The sequence below is a fragment of the Chiloscyllium plagiosum genome, unplaced genomic scaffold (assembly GCF_037043375.1).
Source record: "Chiloscyllium plagiosum isolate Xiang-an unplaced genomic scaffold, Cpla_swu_hap1 HiC_scaffold_21, whole genome shotgun sequence".
NCBI classification, from domain to species: domain Eukaryota; kingdom Metazoa; phylum Chordata; class Chondrichthyes; order Orectolobiformes; family Hemiscylliidae; genus Chiloscyllium; species Chiloscyllium plagiosum.
The window spans coordinates 33,382,019-33,402,935 of record NW_028270159.1 but is presented as its reverse complement, the minus strand read 5'-3'; the positions used below and the strand labels follow the sequence as shown (position 1 = coordinate 33,402,935).

At 39.4% G+C, this 20,917-nt stretch overlaps 1 protein-coding gene across 2 annotated transcripts in view; it reads right to left on the bottom strand.

Moving 5' to 3' along the window:
- Positions 1–20,917, bottom strand: part of LOC122564781 (ER degradation-enhancing alpha-mannosidase-like protein 3) — a 68,350-nt gene continuing 47,433 nt past the window's right edge. For both annotated transcript variants that reach the window (XM_043719997.2, XM_043719998.2), the window contains 5 exons: positions 16,201–16,363; positions 12,336–12,527; positions 11,335–11,500; positions 10,796–10,987; positions 1–7,086 (listed from right to left, as the gene is read on the bottom strand). In XM_043719997.2, the coding sequence (XP_043575932.2) occupies positions 6,800–7,086; positions 10,796–10,987; positions 11,335–11,500; positions 12,336–12,527; positions 16,201–16,363 (1,000 nt within the window). In that variant the 3' untranslated portion in view covers positions 1–6,799. The remainder of the gene's footprint in view (positions 7,087–10,795; positions 10,988–11,334; positions 11,501–12,335; positions 12,528–16,200; positions 16,364–20,917) is intronic.

Genomic DNA, 20,917 nt, shown 5'->3' with positions numbered 1-20,917 from the left:
TAGGTTTCCATGGTAAATTTGTATTGGGCCAGCCAAGCTTATACTGCACAATTATAAATAGAGTGTAGACACATTAAATTTGTCCATCATTAATAGGCAACTTAATGCTATCTTTAAAGCACAATTCTAAAAACAGCATTTAAAGAGCATGAGATTTATAAAATACATCTGATTATTAAAGTAATGAGGCAGTATTGAATTGCGTGCACACTATCCTGGTTGCTGTAAGAGATAAATTTCAAAACATCTGTAAGTCTTCATTTTTTGCTTTTGCCTATACTTCAAAAGATGCCTGGATATTTTGTTTAAACACAAGATATATTACATAACATCCATATTCACATTATTCTTAAACACTGTATCTTAGATAAGTTTCAAAAACATTTTGGATTTCAATTACAGTCCATGATGGTCAATGTGCTAGAATGCCTTTTTTTTTTTATTTTGCTTCTCACTAATCAAAGTAGAAAGACCCAAAATGAGGTACAATTTAAAGTGTAAACCAACAATATTACTTTATCTTTTACAATGTTATAAACTTTTTTTTTTGCAATTAAACAATTCTGTCCTGAGGTGGTGATCGTGTCAAAACTGATATAATACTGACAAGTTCTTCTCAGTAACTGCTCTCTATGTTACATGAACATCTTCCAATTTAAAAATACCTCGAATTGTAGAGTGACTGGATGTTATTTAGTATTACACATTTCACTTAACACCTAAACTGTAAAGGCAGAGTGTTTATAAAGTTAATCATTTGTGCTCACTTTTGATTTTCAACATACCCCGATCAATATTAAAATTACCGTGACACACCTTATATAGATTAAAGCATTCATAGACTCATTAGACCATTGAAATATGATTCAACTTCTCTGAAAATGTACATTGAAATTTTGTATAAAAACAAATAGCTTTCTTTACACCGTTCAACCACAATTGTACGAATTGCAGTAGTAAATAACTAATTTAATATAATACCTCGGGAAAAATTTTCCTTTTCTTTTCCTCTGTGCGTTAGGGGGCAACTAACAGCCTACCTCTACTGATAAGAAAAAGCAAGGGATTGCTCACCAATCAGTTTGTGATGTGCTGACGGATGGGAAGGGGCAAGTACCTCACTCTATCTCAGGCCTGGATGCTGGCAACACAGATCACTAGAAACTGCAAGCCAGTCAAGTGACTTCTGGTCCTAAATAAAAGTGTGCCAGTTGAGGCCTACTACTTGTGGGAATCTAGTGACAAAAAGTCTCTTTTTCTTCCTCATGGGTTAAAGGAAATCAGGGAGATAGGAGGCAAGGGCAAGAATGTTAGCTTTCAAATACCACTCCCTTACTTCCCCACATATCCTCCGATTGCCACAAATTAGGACGATATTAGAACGCCTCTCCTCTAACCTGGCAGATCGTCCTGGTTCCCTACCTTTGTCAGATGCCAGAGACACAAATGATTGAGGAGTTGGTGAGTAGAGGACCTTGAGTGGCTGTTCATTGGCCACTTAAGGGCCTCAATTGCTGCTGAGTCAAGAAAGTCGCTAGATGACCTTGTTGACCAGAACTTAATTGTTGTGGTGGCAGGAAGGGGGTGAATTTTTCTTCAGGGCCAATTCATCCCATTATTTACCCATAACATCTCCAAAGGACAGGAAAATCACACCCTACATCTAACAGTTGTACCCAGTAACCACTTTATCACTTTGTTCACATTCAGATTTTTAAAAATTAATGACTGTACCCGGGTTATTTCTTAATTTTTTTTAAGCTAAATTGTTAGTGGCTAATTTTCTTGTCAATTTTCTATGGATATGCAAAAAGAATATCCAGTTTTATTGAAATCATTAAGGCATGTAGCAGTAGTATGTTTATTTTACTGATCATGCAGTAATAACAAAACCTGTCTAGAAAGCAGACTTCAAGACCATTCCAGAGAATTAAATTCTCACAATCCTCAGGCACAATTTGAGATTGAAAATCTTTAAAAAAAAAATGTAGGGGCAGCAAAGAAAGGCAACAAGAAATGGAAAGGTGATAAACTGACTTGTCAAATTAGTTTTAGAATCAAATGAATGTGGTTACATACAAATAGGACGCAATACATGGCAAAATGTTTCACAAATAGTCATTTAAACTAAATTGTAACTGATGAAAGGGTGCGGAATTGATCACCAAAATGAGACTGTTCAAAAGCATAACATTTTCCTGGACTTGTATCGATCTTCAAACTTTAGCAAGACAAAAGCAATTTCTATTGTACATTTCTACACTGAAAAGTGAATACAATGATCTCAGAATGGCATTCCTTTAATTTATGCTTGAAACAGCATTGGCGTTGCAAGATCTGAAGTGAAGTATTTCATCCACTTAACTGTATTTACAATATGATGATTTTGTAACACTAAAATATATTAACCATTTTGACTTTACAGTTAATCTCCTTGACTACAAAAGGCACTCAACATCCCTTCCACATTCCCCAGCATTCAAATCCTCTTAGCTAATGGAAAAGATGCTCGAATAGGTATTTAGTGTTTCTAATACTGTCAAACAGCATAATTCCTACACCAAACTGATTTAATATATAAATTCTCAAAACATTAAAATATTGCGAATACCAAATGTGAGCTTGACTCAGTTAAAACTATCAGATATAAAACTTACCTTTGAAATTGCACTGGGAAATGTGCAACAATGGCATTTTCTGACTACTCCAGTCTCAGATTTACTAGAGCCATGCTCCACCTGGAGCAGACATTTTTATAGCAAGTCACTAATGCCCAAACATTCAAAAAGCAGTTCATTTACTTTACAAATATGCTAAATCATGGCAATATAAATAAAGTTTTCTGATCAGTACGTTCAGACCAAACTCGTATTTATCTCTTACTCACCTACAGGTTTACTGCTTTTGCTAAGCTGGCCAAGATATCACTAAATTAATTACAAGATTCAGATGTCATCTAAAGCTCAGTGATCATGCGCTCACCTTAAGAGTGGGAAAATAGGCCCAGAAACCTTAGGGTGTGATTGAATGATTGAGACAGGTTTGATGGTGTGGATGTGAATAATAGCACTATTTAAACAGCACAGTACTTCTTCCTCAAAAAGTAATAAAATAATTATCTAGTCCTTTATTTCACTTGGTCAAAATCCTGCAACTCTCTACCCAACAGATAGACTGCACCATTTCAAAAGGGAGGGGTGATGGGAGCTCGCCACCTCCTCCTCCTTGGGTTAACTCGGGATGAGCAATAATGCTGGTTTGGCCAACGAAAGCCACATCTTAAGAATGCATTAGGAAGAAATTTGCTTTGCTGTTTGTGGAACATCATTGTTTATGAAGTAGCTTTTGTGTTTCCTACATTGCAACAACTACTATATTTCAATAAAATACTTAATTCTCTTCGATGTAAATTTCTCTTGGAATGAACCTTCTAACTTACATCCAGAACCTCAACCTGAGCTAGAAATCTTCTCAAAACTCGCTAACTTAATTCTCTAGATTCAGCCTTGGGGCATGCTGAGGTCATAAAAGGATCTTTACAAAAGGAACAGCTTTATTTTCTTTAAGAATAAATCTATTAGTCAAGTAAAGTTGACCAGAAGTTATCATAAACAAAAACAATAACAGCATTTTCACAAGTCAATTCATTTTGACATTCGTTACAGCTTTTATCTTAATTACATAGACAGCAAAAAACCCAATACATTTAGAAATAACATTTTAAATGATTTTCTGTCCACTTTATTGTTTAAAAAAAGTAGGCTTTCAAAATTCTATCAAGCGCAGTTGAAAATGCTGAAGTGCAGAAATAATATCGCTTTTTGAGAACAACCAACAATCCCTTTGGTCCTAAATTAAAAGCTCTACGTAGATTATTAACGTAATCTTTCTACTTAATTTTCATGTGTACAAGATAGATAGATAGACACCCTAGTAAACTTTCATTCTGCAAGGTGTAAGTGTACTCATTATATCTAAATGAATCTTGATGTGCATATTAGCTTGTAACCCTCAAATTGTACTGCCTAATATATACCTTTTAATTCCAAATACTGAACACCATCAAACTTTGTTTAAGCATGATACAGTGGTAAGCTATAAGTGACAGGCCTGTACTAGGTATCAATAACTGAAGAATTAAATGGCATCAAAATCTCCCTTTACTCCTCGATAGATTAGAAGAATAGTTCACTGTATATTCTAAGGAATATATTTTTGTATCAGTAACAAATATAGTTGAATGGAATTCATTGCCACAGAGTGCAGTGGAGGCTGTGACGCTAAATGGCGGAGTGGACTCGATGGGCCGAATGGCCTTACTTCCGCTCCTATGTCTTATGGCCTTATGGACAATGAACATTTTAAGCTGACGGACAATAAAATAAACCATTAACAAGAGTCAACAAAATACTAATTGTCTAAAATAAACCAAATACATTAAAATTAAAGATTATGGTTTCAACTGCTTTATGACAACTGTCTGGAACTGCATGCTATAAAACAATTGATAACAACATCAGAGTTTTATTTTTCTGTTAATGCTAAATAAGGACTATGACTACAAGAATAAAAATAAATTGCACCGAAGCAGATATGTACATTAACCAAAATCATCAAGGGACTACCTACCTTCCCCCTTTCTACTCCAGCTCCTCTTTACTAGGCAGACAGGAATTACTATAGGAAAAGATGCACCGCTAACAAGAAATAATATGTTAATTCTCCCACTTGAAAACATAAATATCTTTTTTAAGTTTAAGAACATTACTGAATATAACATTAAAAAATTTAAATTATTCAGAAGTCTGATTTTGAATGTGAAATAGGTTTTGCATATGCATTTTTAAAATAAAAATTGGATTAGGACATGTCATTCACAACATGCACAGGAAGAAACCTTAGGGTGTGATTGAATGATTGAGGCAGGTTTGATGGTGTAAAACATTTAAATCAGACAGGAGGTTGGCAAGTGTAGACCCTGCTGCCTCTGGCATTTGCCCCTATTAAATCCATGGTAGGAAGGCGTAAGAATGGCTATCCCAGCCCACCATCAATTGAGACCCCCAGTGTAGGCATTAAGGCTCTTAGTCTGCTGCTGGTGACTAGTGGAGTGCTGGGGATTTGCCATGTGGGAAGCCAGAAAAGCAAATCTTACTGGGGTTTCTTGAGAGCTTCCAGGGAGAGGGGCTTCTCTTTTTGTACAAAGGCATTCTGTGTCTGATGGGGGTACCTAGCGTAGGGGAGAGAAGGTGCACGGAGAACCACTTCCAGCTCTTGTTGCCGCCCCTTACTTGCAATACCCCTCATGTCATGACTGGCATCTGTCACCACATCTTCAGAGGCACTGATCAGAAATGAAGAACTGCTGACCAATTATCAAACATTCACTGGATGCTAGCATTAAATGCTTCTTCCATCTCTCCTGAACTCACTTCTGGCATTTGGAAAAAAATTTTTTTAAGCTGCCCTTAACACCTTTTCAAAATTAACTGTTTGACAGATATTTAAGATCAGGTTTTATACAAGCTGTTTGGAGGTAGCTTATTCCTTGGCGAATAATGGTCTGATCTATTAAAATGTGAATGAGATTTTTGACAGCTTGTACATTTTTGGCCTTTTGTTGCTAAATTCGGCAATGCGTCAATCAACATTTAACATTGTATTGATGCTCGCAGAGTTTGCTCAGTTATACAATTCAAAAGAAAACCTCCTTCTATTCCATCAACCCAAACAAATAGATATTTATGTTCAAATCCAACAGATATTACAATATTTCTTCAGTCATATCAAACATCCAATTTTAATAAACTTCAGTATTGGAACATCACTGAATTTGCTTTCCCATTGTAAAAGAATCATTTGTATCCAATGGGGGAGGGGGGGGGGACAAAAATTTAATACTCAATAATCAAATTTTCTTCAAAGTCCCTGATAAATGAATCCCGAGTTTAACAGTTTAACCCTGCCGTGGCTGGATGAACATGTTAATATAAAAGATTTGCAGTGTGTTTGAAGCAATATTTATATACTAACTACATGGTCACTAATTTCAATTTTTATAAATTTCTACTGGTAGAAATGACTGACTAAATATTTATTGCTCATCTGAAAATCTAGTTTAGCGTTATGCTATATTAGTGTTACAGAGACTGTACATAGACTCAAAAGGTTTTCATTGATGCAGCTGCCACTGTTGAGAAAAGATGGTTTGCTGAAGTAAATCAATTTTGATGGGTACATCTCAAACCTGAATCTAAGTCATTCTTAAAAATGTGGTCCACTCTCCATTTTGATACTCATGTAAATGACCAGTGGATATAAAATGGATAGCAGCAACAACAAAGTTATTTTAAATAGCTGGTTTCTTTCGCACCGTGAAAGACGATTCCTTTGAATAAAATTTATGGCATTGCGATAGAGTAATCAATTTACAAAATACTCACTTCAATGAGCTCTGTTTGATTAAACACAATAGTCCCCAATGTTACAGCAGAACATCCAAAATTCCAGGTCCCTAATAATACAGCTCTGCCTTTCAATATTGAAACTTCCCCCCAGAAAATGGGCAACTTGCCACTTTCAAAATAAATTAAAAGCATATATACATCCGTTAAGGCAATGTAATTTCCTATTCAAATTCATACCTCACTATTTACAACCCCGTCCAGAAAACTGGTAACAAATGGTGGAATTCTCAATTTAATATAAGCAGCTTGGTTTTGAGAAATCTAAGATTGCACGATCCCTCTGAAGTTAAATAGAGTTGTACAAGAAGAAATTTCACTTTTGGAAGTAGTATTTACAACTCATCCTCATCGGTTCCTTCAAAAGTTTCCACTTCTTCCTTCTGGTCCAATGCTTCCGATGAATGGCCTTCACTCTCTTCTTTTTCTGCATCAGGTGAATGCTCAACAATTTCCTGACTTTGGGTTTGAAGTCCATCTGGGTTTGAGTGCTTTGCTGACTCCGGCCCTGGACAGCTCGGAGAGCTAATGCCAAGTTCTAGCTGAGCAACCTGTGTGTCCAGAGAGTCAATTTGGATATGGATTGTGATCTCTCCTGTAGTTTTCTCCTCGTGTCTGCTTTCTGGAATAAATTTGATAATGAAATGACTGCCCTAAATAGTAACAATTACATAACTGTATTTCAGTCAGTGAATAAGTTATCAAAAATAAATCAACAAAATCCAGTAGGAAATATATCAAGCATTTGTATTTGCAACTTCAGCACGACCACTTAATTCTATAACAAGTCTACTTCTTTCTGACCAAACCTGTTCCATTGTTTTTGGTTACCTTGAAGATCAAGGCAATAATAAAACTCCACCATCCTATTACACATCAGCTCTTGCCATTTCCTTCTCCCTAGCTCTCAATCCATGATTAAAATCTTCAAGCTTTTTTCTCTCAACTATTTTGTTTCCAAAATAGGAATCAACTGATTGTTGTCTCTGTATCCTCCATCATCCCCACTTTCCTCCTCCTCTTAATTCATTACCATATTTAATGATTTCTCCACCTAGGCAACCTGCATTCTGTCCCACAAAGTAGTCTTCGGAACCAGCTTGTCACAATCTAACATCCCCATCTTGGCCTTGTACTTGCCTACTTTAGCAAACACCCTTTACTTCTGAAAATATTGAATGATCCTGAAGGCTAAAGCAGTTGGATATTTGGAGAATATCTGCATGACTAATTTCAACTCTTAAGGTGAAACATAGTAAAGGAATTGGGGGTAACATTAGCAAAATATCTAAAAATGTAACTGGATAATTAATTTGTTCCTTCAATTACTAAGGGTAACAGGATAAGCGATGGCTACAGTTGCAGCAAATTGAGAGTTCCTGGATGTCAGTATGGTTGAGAGTAAACATACATGTAGAAAGTCCTTAAAGATCAGGCAGTTTTGGCTAATAGTTTATAAACTGGAAGCTGAATTACAGACACTGACACACTGGGGACAAAAGAGAGAAGAGGGAGTGGAAGGTCTGGACTTTTTGTACTAGGAGGCAGTTATACCTCTTAGGGTTGTATCACCTAATTTGTTCACTATTCAAGGACAGAAGAATATGAATGAGTGAGGCAGGTAAGAGAACCCAGAGGGCAGGAGCCAAAGGATATGTAATTTTCCAACAAGTCTGAGGGATGCAGGATGGATGTGCTAACTGACCATGGTACTGGATGCCATTCAAGACAGGTAAGAAAGAAGAAATGGAGTGGCATAAGAGGCCCAGATAGTGACAGGGATTAACACCATTTTCTGCAGCAAAGAGTCTGGGTCCAGACAACGGTGTTGCCTGCGGATGCTAAGATTTGGGACAACTGGATTAGGAACTTGTAGTGGAAAGGGAGGATCCAGTCATCTTGATGCGTGTAGGAAAACAAGGAAATGGAAGATGAATAAAACAGGCATTTCACATTAGTCTTCAGTACAGAGGATCCAAGTTACATCACAGAAGCAGGAATAAGTTAGAAATGGAAGAGAGAAGGAACTCAGGAAAAATCACAATAACCAGTGAAATGGCTTGAGATAAATTGTTAGAGCTATGGGTTCTGATGGCTTCGGGTCTTGAGAAGTTACAGGTGAGATACTCAATATGTAGGTTTTAATTTTAAAATCCTTGATTTGGAGCCAGTCCTATTGCATTAGAAGAAATCGAATGTAACTCCTTTGTTCAAAAAGGAAGGCAGAAAGCAGTAAACTACAGGCCAATTAACATCTGTCACAGGGAAAAGTTTAGAAGCTATTAAAAGAAGTTACAGCACTTTGATTCATTCAAGATAAGTAGGCAGAGTCAACATGGTTTTGTGAAAGGTGAACCACGTTTGACTAATCTATTGGAGGTAACAGTATTATGGATGATGCAATTCTCTATAGTCTCACCACATCACAGGGCTGCTTTCTCATTAGAGAGAGATGACTAGTGGTGGTATAACCCGAGGGTCACATTGCCTTAGGTGATGGTGAAGTTGAGAGGGAGAATCCTTCATGGTAATCTCAGCCAATGCAGGAACCAAATCCATGTTATTGGTGTCACTCTGCATTGCAAACCAGTTACCCAACCTAAATGAGCCAGAGGAACCAGTGGGGACTTCTGAGGAAATATTGCACATGCTCAACTTGTATCTGCTGGAGTCTAAAGAGGTGACTGGATTGAAACAGATCCTTAGGGATCTGGATGTATCACTTATGGGAGAAACTAGGAGTCACTGTTTAAAAAAAAAATCAGGGTTTGCCCATTTGAAACAGAGATGAGGTAGGTGTTTTCCTTGGAGAGGGTAGTGAGTCTATCCAACTCTTCCTGAAAAAGGCGACTTAAGCAGAGTTAGTGAATATTTTTAAGGGAGCAGTAGATAGATTCTTGTTAAGTAAGGGAGTGTGAAAGGTTATCGAAGATGGATGGAAATGCAGTTTGAAGTTATCAGATCAGCCATGATCTCAATGAATGGCAGAGCAGGCTCAGGGGATAATGGCCTTTTCCTGTTCTTATTTCATGTTTGTGGGCGGCACAGTGGCACAGTGGTCAGCACTGCTGCCTCACAGCGCCAGAGACCCGGGTTCAATTCCCGCCTCAGGCGAATGACTGTGTGGAGTTTGCACGTTCTCCCAGTGTCTGCGTGGGTTTCCTCCGGGTGCTCCGGTTTCCTCCCACAGTCCAAAGATGTGCAGGTCAGGTGAATTGGCCATGCTAAATTGCCCATTGTGTTAGGTAAGGGGTAAATATAGGGGTATGGGTGGGTTACGCTTCGGCGAGTTGGTGTGGACTTGTTGGGCCGAAGGGCCTGTTTCCACACTGTAATGTAATGTAAAATGTAATAATGTTTGTATGATTGTCCTATTTTATGAAACTATCCCAATTTCTAATAGTTCCTCCCTATATGTGTTACCCTGTTCATCCTGACAATGCACCCAAAGCTATCTTGCATGACTGTGACGAAGGGCCTTTCATGTTGATATCAAGCCACGGAAACAGATCCTTTGGTCCAACCAGTCCATGCTGAACATAATCCCAAACTAAACTGGTCCCACCTATCTGCTCCTGGCCTATATCCCTCCAAACCTTTCCTATCCATGCACTTATCCAAATGTCTTATAAAGTTTTAATTGTCCGCAAATCCACCACTTCCTCAGGAAGTTCATTCCACATTTGAATCACCCTCTGAAAATAAATCGCCTCTCATTCCTTTTAAAAAAAACTCTCTCCTCTCACCTTAAAAATATGCCCCCTAGTCTTGTATTTGTTCTAGGATGAGGGATTTTAACTACCATTAACCCTATAAGTACCCCTCATTATTTTATAAATTTCTATAAGGCTGCCGCTCAACCTCCTATGCTCCAATGAAAAAGTTCCAGCGTTTCTTTATAATTCAAAGCCTTCCATACCCAGCAACATCCTGGTAAATCTACACTGAACCCTCTCGAGCTTAATACTATTCTTCCTATAACTGGGTGACCAGAACTGGACACAGTATTCCACAGAGACCTCATCAATGTCTTTTACCACCTCAACATGACTTCGCAACTCCTATACTCAAAGGACTAAGACATGTTCAACAGGTTAACTACTGATTCCTGATGAAGGTCTTCTGTCCGAAATGTCGATTCTCCTGTTCCTCGGGTTCTGCCTGACCTGCTGTGCTTTTCCACTCTCGACTCGGAGTTCCAGCATCTGCAGTCCTCACTTTCTCCAGGTTAACTACTGTACAAGTACACTTTTTTAAAACTGACTCCAGGGTTCTTAAGAACACAAAAACAAAATCTCACCATAACTAAGCAAAAAAATAAAATTACCAACCCTGTCCTAGCTGCTTGGCTTTATCGATTAACAGCACATCCACATTCTGGTTTGCATTCAGAGCATCCAGTAGGATTGAGCCTTCTTTGTGGAAGAGGAAAAGGAGGGGTATGGTAATATCACTAGCATTATCTCCATCACCAGCCATCTGGAATACAGGGGAGGAATCACTGCTACTGCCTTCTACATTATCTGAAAAAATGATAGTAAGAAAATCAAATAATTGAGTTACAGACAAAAATGAACTACTTTGACAAACAGAAGACAATTCAGCACTATCCTTCTAGTTTTTTAAACCTATTCACACTTCAAAGTTATTTTGGTGAATTAATTTTATAGCAACACTGTGCATCCAAACTCAGCGAAATGACAATTCAGCACAATTTGATCCATTCTGACAGGAAAAGGTACCTAAATTCTGCTGACTATGAGGCTTTATTCGAGATAACAATGTTAGTGTGAAGTCAGTCCTGATAAAGACACATTTTACCCAATTAAAAATAAATTATTCAAGCTAGTCAAAAAAAAATAATACTCACCAATAATGACAGCTCCAATGGCCCCAGCCCTTTGCAAATTCCTTGCCTTATTTGCAAACATACAATCTCCACGTTGTGCTAGGACAATTTTACCACGGACCTGCTCTGAGTTAGTTACATCCAAGCATGCAGTGTATGGAATGGCTTTCATCAGGGTTCCTTTAACCTACAAAAAGACAAAACAGCTCCTGAAGTAACAGCTTAACATTTCCAAAATAACACTGAACAGGAAAATAAAGTGACAGTGGGAACAATGTGACAATGTTTGCAGCCCTAATCAGCAAGTGATGAGGTCTGAAACTTGGCTAGCCTCTGCATGGAAGCACTAAGAAGAAACTAAGCACTTAGTCCAAGGAGGAATGTAAGCAAAATAAGGGCAAGAAATACTGTGGGGACCTCTGGAGCTGCACCAGTTGGTTTATTGGAACAGGTGACTTGCCTACTTGAGGATGTACCTTACCCCTAGTAAAACCAAAAATGTAATCATTATGTCAGTTGTTACAAAAAGGATGACGAAAAGTCAGCTCCCAAATCAAATATAAATAATCGGAAAAGGCTTAAGCCACCGAAAGAATGAAACTTACTGTATCGGAAATCATAGACACTGTCAAAGCAGACTATTCAGCGTAACACTTTGACACTCAATTGTCAAGAAAAGAAATATTACTCAATCACATTTAGACAATCAAAATAGAACAAATAATTGCAATGCTGGAGGTCCGGAAAAAAGAAGTGCTGGAAGATTCAGCAGGATTAGCAGCATCTGTGGACGAAAAAACCAGCAGTTTCAAGTCCACTGTCCCTTCGAAGGCAGGTGCTACCAGACTTGCTGAGTTTATCCAGAATTTTGTTTTTGTTACATTCAGACAAATCTAGCTAAGTGTTAAAATGTTATTCCCACAAATTACACTATACTTCATTCGCCCTCCTCAAACAATTCCACTAGCAGTGCTTCCACATAACCACTTTAACATTTAAATACAAAAAGAAATGTAACTCACCCCATGTTCCTGTTTACTGAGGTCCATTCCAAAATGAGCTGGACCTGCAGCTAAAACCACTTGTCCCAAAAATGGGGGAGATATAATCTGTACAGCAAATGATGTCATCTCTCCTCTCGCCTGCGCTTGAGCCAGTTCAATGATTTCTGCAATGAACTTTAGGCCATGCTGACCACTTTGTGAACTTGCAGCCTGAGAAAAGAAATTCTGCATGTCAATAAACCAAACAAAGCAGGAATCCGTTTTTCATTTTTAATATACAGTTTGTTTTGTGAAGTTTTAGGATCGTTCGACACATTCTGGAACTGATGCATTATCAGTTCTGCTTCTAACCAATATCAAAGTACAAAGGAAAGCAACGCCAACCTTATCAGATTGCATTTCTTGAATATTTGCAGTGGAAGCATGTTATTTTGTCTACATGTATCCTTAGAAAATAAATGAGGTAAGTCAGAAGATGAAAGAGATGATGGGGGTGAAAAGCAGGCTGAGAACAACTCCAAAAACATATCAAGCTGAATTGGCAGCTTAATGCAGCCCCTAATCAGTTCCAGAAGACAGTCGGCAGGTGAACGACTCAAAACAGAGTCTGTTCCGCACCGATATCATATTGCATAAACAGAGGGAGACTCTACCCCTCAGTCGGCGGAAGTTCTGCTTTTGAGATCAGCTGATCAATCCAATTCCCCAGCAGCTCTATAGTCACTGGAACTGCAAGTACGTCCCAGGTGAAGACAGCCATGTGCCTGGACGCATAGATATCCAGTGTTTTGGAAGGAAAAGGTTTGGAGAACCCAGGGAAAGGGAATGAGGTGATGGATTTTGGAGACTACTCACAAAGGGACAAAGAGGCATTGAGTAAGCTTTTGGTGGAAAGGTTGGGGGAAAAGGGTTACCATTTGCACCCAAAACATCACCAAATGCTGTGTCATTTTCAATGTCAGCCACTTAAAACAGCCACTCTAAATGCAAGTCCCAACACTTAAAAGTCAACCAGCTATTTAGAGTGAAGGACAAGTTTGGTGTGCCTTCTCAGTAAAGCAAAATGACACTGCTCCTCCAGGTTATTGTACTGTTTTCATGAAAAACAGACTTGTCAGCTTGCTCATAGATTAGCGGACAGATTTTAGGAAGAAAATGTGTTTTATGGGCGTGATCTATATGGACTGCAGTAAAGCATTCGACAGCGTTCCCCATAGTAAACTGTTTATCAATGTTAGATCTCATGAAATACAGGGAGGACTAGCCATTTGGATACAGAACAGGCTCAAAGGTAGAAGACAGAGGGTGTTGGTGGAGGTTTGCTTTTCAGACTGGAGGCCTGCGACCAGTGGAGTGTCACAAGGATCAATGCGGGGTCCACTGCTTTTCGTCATTTATATAAATAATTTGGATGTGAACATAGGAGGTATCGTTAGTAAGTTTGCAGAGGTGTAGTGGATAGTGAAGAAGGTTACCTCAGAGTACAAAGGGATCTTGATCAAATGGGCCAGTGGGCTGAGGAGTGGCAGATGGAGTTTAATTTAGATAAATGTGAGGAGCTGCATTTTGGAAAAGCAAATCAGAGCAGGACTTATACATTTAAAGGCAAGGTCCTGGGGAGAGTTGCTGAACAAAGACCTTGGAGTGCAGGTTCATAGTTCCTTGAAAGTAGAGTCACAGGTAGATAAGATAGTGAAGAACGCATTTGGTATGTTTTCCTTTATTGGTCAGAGTATTGAGTACAGGAGTTGGGAGGTCATGTTGCAGCTGTACAGGACATTGGTTAGGCCACTGTTGGAACATTGCATGCATTTCTGTTCTCCTTCCTATCGGAAGGATGTTGTGAAATTTGAGAGGCTGAATAGCGTGTTTTGAGAAGATTTGTAGCTCAGGTTGAGGTTCTGGAAGTCCGTTTGCTTACTGAGCTGGAAGGTTCATTTCCAGACATTTTGTCAGCCTACTAGGTAACATCTTCAGTGGGCTAATTCCTGCTTTCTATTTATATGTTTGGATTTCTTTGGGTTGGTTTATTTCTTTGGGTTATTTCATCCTCTTCTATCTTAGTGTCTTTGATGGTCTTCAGGAACTCAGGGGTGGAATGGATGGAGTGGTGTGAGTCTTCTACTAAGTGTTTTAGTCTTTGGTATAGTTCCTTGGCCAGTCTGTAAGTTGGTGTTCCAGGTAGCAAGACTATGGGTCTGAGGGATGCTCATGGCTTGTGAATTTTGAGTAATCTGTAGAAGCGTGGCATGTTGGATTTGTCTGGTTTCATTTTTTGAAGTCAGTCTTATTTATTTTTTTAGATTTCTGAAGGTTCTTTGAGTAGGGCTGTGATTTGGTTCTCTAGTTGTGGGGTCAAGTCTATCACTACTTGTTAGTAAGTGTTGGAATCTGTAAGTAGTGCATTCACTTTTTCAATGTAATCTCTTGATTTAGAACTGTCAAATGTCCTTTGTCTGCCGGTAGGATAACAATGTTTTTATCTTTTTTTTAGTCTTTTCAGTGCTTTTCTTTCTTGTGTATTGAGTGTGTTTCCTTCTTTTTTCTGCTTAATGTTGGTGCGACTACCTATCTGATAGTTTGCTGGGTTTCTTCTGAGCGTTGGTTGTCTTTTAGTGTTGTTTCTAATGCTGCTAAGAAAGCTTTCTTGTCCGCACCCTGGCAGTTCTAATTTAATCCTCTTACTAAGACAGCTTTTTTGGTGTCTGTTAAGGGTTGGTTGGTAACCACAGCAAATGACATCACCACAGGAAATGACATAAAACCAAAGAAACCCAAACTTATAAATAGAAAGCAGGAATCAGCAGCAGTGCTTCACCCGGAGGCCCACTGAAAATGTTACCTAGTAGGCTGACGAAACGTCTAGAAATGAACCTTCCAGCTCAGCGAACAAATCTACATCCCGAGGCTGAATAGGTTAGGGCTATTTTCCCTGGAGCATGGGAGGCTGAGGGGTGACCTTATAGAGATTTATAAAATCATTAGGGGCATGGATAGGATAAATAGACAAAGTCTTTGCCCTGGGGTACGACAGTCTAGAACTAGAGGGCAAAGGTTTAGGAGGAGAGGGGAAACATACAAAAGGGATGCAAGGGGCAACCTATTCATGCAGAGGGTTGGGTGTGTATGGAATGAGCTGTCAGAGGAAGTAGTGGAGGCTGGTACAATTGCAGCATTTAAAAGGCATCTGGATGGGTAGATAAATAGGAATGGTTTAGAGGTATATGGACCAAGTGCTGGCAAATGGGACTGGATTAGGTTAAGCTATCTGGTCGGCATGGATGAGTTGGATCGAAAGGTCTGTTTCTGTGCTGTACATCTCTCTGATTCTATGAAATGGCGATGACACAAGGGAAGTCAGGGTGGGCGGTTGAGGGATGGGGTGGGGAATAATGTAGTACTAATTCACTGCACTAGTAATACAAAGGCCCAGGTGAATATTGAGGACATGGGTGCAAATCCCAACACAGTAGCTGCTGGAATTTTACATTCAATTAATAAAATCTGGAATTGAAAGTTACTGCTGTTGGTAATGCCTTTCATGAAATTTTCATGGATTCTTGTAAAGACCCATTTGGCTCACTAGAGAAGGGGTCTGCCATTCTTATTTGGTCTGGCTAACATTTGACTCCAGCTCCACAATACAGTGGTTGACTCTTAACTGCTCTCTGAAGTGGCCTTTCAAGCCATTCATTTCCAGAGAAGTTAGAGATGGGCAAAAACTATTGGTCTTTCCAGAAATGCCCCCATCAAATAAACTGACCAAACAAAACAAAGTTACAGAACAATGTAAAACTGACCTGCACTCTTAATTAGCCTTGCTTTTACAAGGCTAACAGTTATCATTGCTCTCCCTTTGTCCACCTTCGACCCAGCTACTGACCTGATCAGGTGTATGTGTCAGCTGGATACGTCCATCATTGGTTGAAACTATAGAGAACCCCATTTGCTTCAGGATTTCCAAATGATCCATGCCACTAGCAACAAAATCCTTCGTTTGAAGTGTTGGGAACACTTTAGACTGTGGTGGTTCCATACACTTTTCTCTGTAATCGTGTAAAATCAAATGCGAAGGTAAAAAAATTTCCATATACGCTCGAGGTCTATTTTTCAGGACTTTGAGGTCACTGAAAATTTCTAATCAATGATTCTATTTGTGATATTTAAGATACATTTTACCGTTGAATAGTCGTAGCAATACGACTACTAATGACTGATAAAAGAAAATCAATCAATTTTGTAACTAAAATGTTAAGACAATTGAGAAAATGTTAATTTATACAGCACTTTGAGAGATTATTGGAACATCTCAAAAGCACTTTACAGCAAATGAAGCACTTTTTGAAATTTAGTCACTGACAAAGTAAAAGATACAGCAACTAGTTTACAATCAGCAAACTCCCCCAAATATTCATGTGACGATGTTTGCCTCCCTCAGAACTGAACTGGAATTATCAGCGTTAACGTTTCTGCTCCAGTTCCTGGATGGAACTTGAACCTAAAATTTGCGATTCAGAGGTGAATATGATACCACTGAGACTGAGTTGATACCGACACATAAGGAGGTGTTGTCATAAGGCACAGTTTTAGCTGCTTAAACTTCAACAGCACCCCTGCAATTGTGTAGAGATGTTGAGTGCTGACAATTTGTTAAGATTTGCAATCCAATAGGGTCCGTCTGTGTATTTCATATTTGACAAACTGTCCATATCAACAGGGAGCATTGGTTAGGAAGTGTTAAACTAGTCAAACTATTAAAACTAGTTTTTCAACTCCAGTTATTGTTCTTATACCAACAAAAAACAGGCAAGGTGGTAAAAGAGGAGGAGTCGTGGCCTGGTTAGTCAAAGACAGTATAACGGTGGCTGCGAGAATTTTTGATGAGGACTCGTCTACTGAGGTAATGTGGGCTGAAGTTAGAAACAGGAGAGGAGGTCACACTGCTTGGAGCTTCTTTTTATAGGCCGCCGCAGAGTTCCAGGGAGGTGGAAGCGAGGATTAGCAAAATTATTCTGAGTAGGAGTGAAAGGAACAGGGTGGTCATTATGGGGGACTTTAACTTCCCCAACATTAACTGAAAATGTTATAGCTCATACGTCGGATGGATTAGTTTTTGTCCAATGTGTACAGGAGGGTTTCCTGACACAGTATGTCAAAGGGCCAACAAGAGAGGGGAGGCCACACTGCATCTGGTGTTTGGTAATGAACCAGACCAGGTGTTTGATTTAGTTGTAGGTGAGCACTTTGGAGAGAGTGACCATAATTCAGTTATGTTTAGTTTAGCGATGGAAAGGGATAGGTACATGCCACAGGTCAAGAGTTATCAATGGGGCAAGGGCAATTATAATGCGATTAGGCAAGAATTAGGATGCATAGAATGGGGTAGCAAAATGCAGGGGATGCAGACAATGGAAATTTGGAGGTGGTTTAAGGAACAGATACTGCGTGTCCTTGATAGGTATGTCCCTGTCAGGCAGGGAGGAAGTGATAAGGTAAAGGAACCGTGGTTTACCACAGAAATTGCATCTCTTGTTACGTGTTGATGAGGCAAGGTGGTTCAGATGAAGCGATGGAGAGTTACAGATCAGCTAGGAAGGATTTAAAGAGAAGTTAAGAAGAGCAAAGAGAGGACACGAGCAGTCTTTAGCAAACAGAATAAAGGAGAACCCTAAAGCTTTCTATAGGAATATGAGGAATAAAAGGATGATGATTAGGGTAGGGATAGGGCCAGTCAAAGACAGAAGTGGGAAGTTGAGTGTGGACCCTGTAGAGATCAGAGAGATGCTAAATGAACATTTCTCATTGATGTTCACTCAGAAAAAGGAGAATATTGTAGAGGAGAAGAATGAGGTATGAGATATTAGACTAGAAAGGATCGAGGTTAGTTGTGAACAGGTGTTATCAATTCTAGAAGGAGTGAAAGTAGACAAGTCCCCTGGATCGGATGGGATTTATCCGAGGATTCTCTGGGAAGCTAGGGAGGAGATAGCAGAGCCTTTGGCTTTGATATTTCAGTCATCATTGGTACTAAACCTGTAGACAGAGGACTGGAAGATTGCAAATGTTGTGCCCTTATTCAAGAAGGGCAGCAGAGATGATGCAGGTAATTATAGACCAGTGAGCCTTACTTCTGTTGTAGGAAAGGTTTTGGAAAGGATAAGAGATAAGATTTATAATCATCTAGCAAGCAACAATTTGATTTCAGATAGTCAACATGGTTTCGTCAAGGGCAGGTCGTGTCTCACAAACCTCATTGAGTTTTTTGAGAGGGTGATCAAGCATGTAGATGAGGGTAGGGCAGTTGATGTGGTAAGGTTCCACATGGTAGGCTGATGGAGAAAATGCAAAGGCATGGAATTGAGGGTGATTTAGCAGTTTGGATTAGAAACTGGCTTTCTGAAAAAAGACGACGAGTGGTGGTTGATGAAAAATATTCAATCTGGAGTCCGGTTACTAGTGATGTGCCATAAGGATCTGTTTTGGGACCCACTGCTGTTTGTCATTTTTATAAATGACTTAGACGCAGGTACAGGTGGATGGATTAGTAAATTTGCAGATGACACTAAAGTCGGTGGAGTAGTGGACAGTTTGGAAGAATGTTACAGGTTGCAGGGGGACTTGGATAAACTGCAGAATTGGGCTGAGAGGTGGCAAATGGAGTTCAATGCAGCAAAATGTGAGGTGATGCACTTTGGGAAGAATAACAGGAAGGCAGAGTACTGGGTCAATGGAAAGATTCTTGGTAGTGTTGATGTGCAGAGGGATCTTGGAGTCCATGTGCATAGATCTCTGAAAGTTGCCACCCAGGTGGTTACTGCTGTTAAGAAGGCATACGGTGTGTTAGGTTTCATTGGTAGAGGGATTGAGTTCTGGAATGGCAATATCATGCTGCAACTATGTAAAATGCTGGTGCGGCCACCCTTGGAATATTGTGTACAGTTCTGGTTGCCCCATTACAGGAAGGATGTGGAAGCACTGGAAAAGGTGCAGAGGAGATTTACCAGGACGTTGCCTGGTCTGGAGGGAAGGTCTTATGAGGAAAGGCTGAGAGACTTGGGTCTGTTCTCATTGGAAAGAAGAAGGCTAAGAGGGGATTTGATAGAGACATACAAGATGATCAGAGAATTAAATAGGGTAGACAGTGAAAGACTTTGTCTTAGGATGATGACGTCAGCGTGTACGAGGGGGCGTAACTACAAATTGAGGGGTGATAGATTTAAGACAGCTGTCAGAGACAGGTTCTTTACGCAGAGAGTGGTAAGGGCGTGGAATGCCCTATCTGCTAATGTAGTCAGCTCAGCCACATTAGGGAGATTTAAACAATCCTTAGATAAGCACATGAATGATTTTGGGATAGTGTAGGGGGACGAGCTGAGAATAGTTCACAGGTCGGCGCAACAAGGGCCGAAGGGCCTGTTCTGTGCTGTATTGTTCTATGTCCTATGTTCTAAAGTATTCTGGGTGAGACCAAGAGCTTCTTCAGTTTTCACTAGATTTCAAAATGGTCCATATAATTTCATGGGTTTTGAACCTATCAATATTTTTAAGAAAACAATTCTAGGAAATTGATGCATATTTAATATTACTAAAAGCATAATGTCTTGTCCTATCCCTTTGAGAATTATGAATAGAAAGAGCAACCAACTTCCCAAGTCTCCATTCATGTTACTTTGCAATTAGACACTGGGAGCTTTGGTGCAGCTGTTCCAGTTCAAGAGTTTTAAATGGGGAAACTATCAGAGTGACTCACTGGATGGTGATTCTGAAACGGGTCATATTATAATCATTAACATGCTACACCCTGTAAATCTTAGCGACACAGCAAGCTGTCTTCACTCTCAGTAATGCTCAGAATTTTTCTTATTGGAACAAATGTAAAACACAATTGTTTTAGAAAAGCAAAAATTTGGGAATAAAATTCAAGCAGACTGAAAAAATTACTTCGATCTTTTCTTCAACCGAGACTTGATTGATGAAAGATAACCATTACAGTTTCATGTGAAAGGTTAGACTAGCCTTCATGCATACACGTTTCTTAATCTCAAAAGGCAGGTTGATTGATGAAATTGATTTTAAAATCATTCACTAATTGTTTTGATCCAATCAGGGATGTCTTTGTTCAAATTCATTCGCTTAATTCCAAGCTTATTCTGTGGCTTAGTGGGTAGTCCAAATCCATTAGGGAGTCATTCTTCTGGAAGTGCTGCAGTAAACTGTTGTTGATATTACAAAAGAAAAGGTTGCTTTCCAATGCTATTCTGTGCTTGAATTTGAAACAGAGTGATGCAGCTCCCAAATTGAATATTTGTACAATGCAGACCAAAACTACCTCTGCTTCTAGCAAATTTGGAAGCACAAATGTCAAACCCATAGTCACTGTCACATACGCTGCGGTAAATCCGATGGCCATGGTGATGGTCCCATCATTTGGGAAACTGGAGACAATGCTATGGCTGTTCCCTGGAGCCCAGATGGTCTTTAATGGCAGTTCAGGGTCCTTGTGCATTTAAATGGCGTGAGGAGTGGGAGCAGTAATCACAGCTTGGACTGCAGCACCCTAGACTCGAAGTATCACTACAGGTCTTCAAGGAGGTGACTGT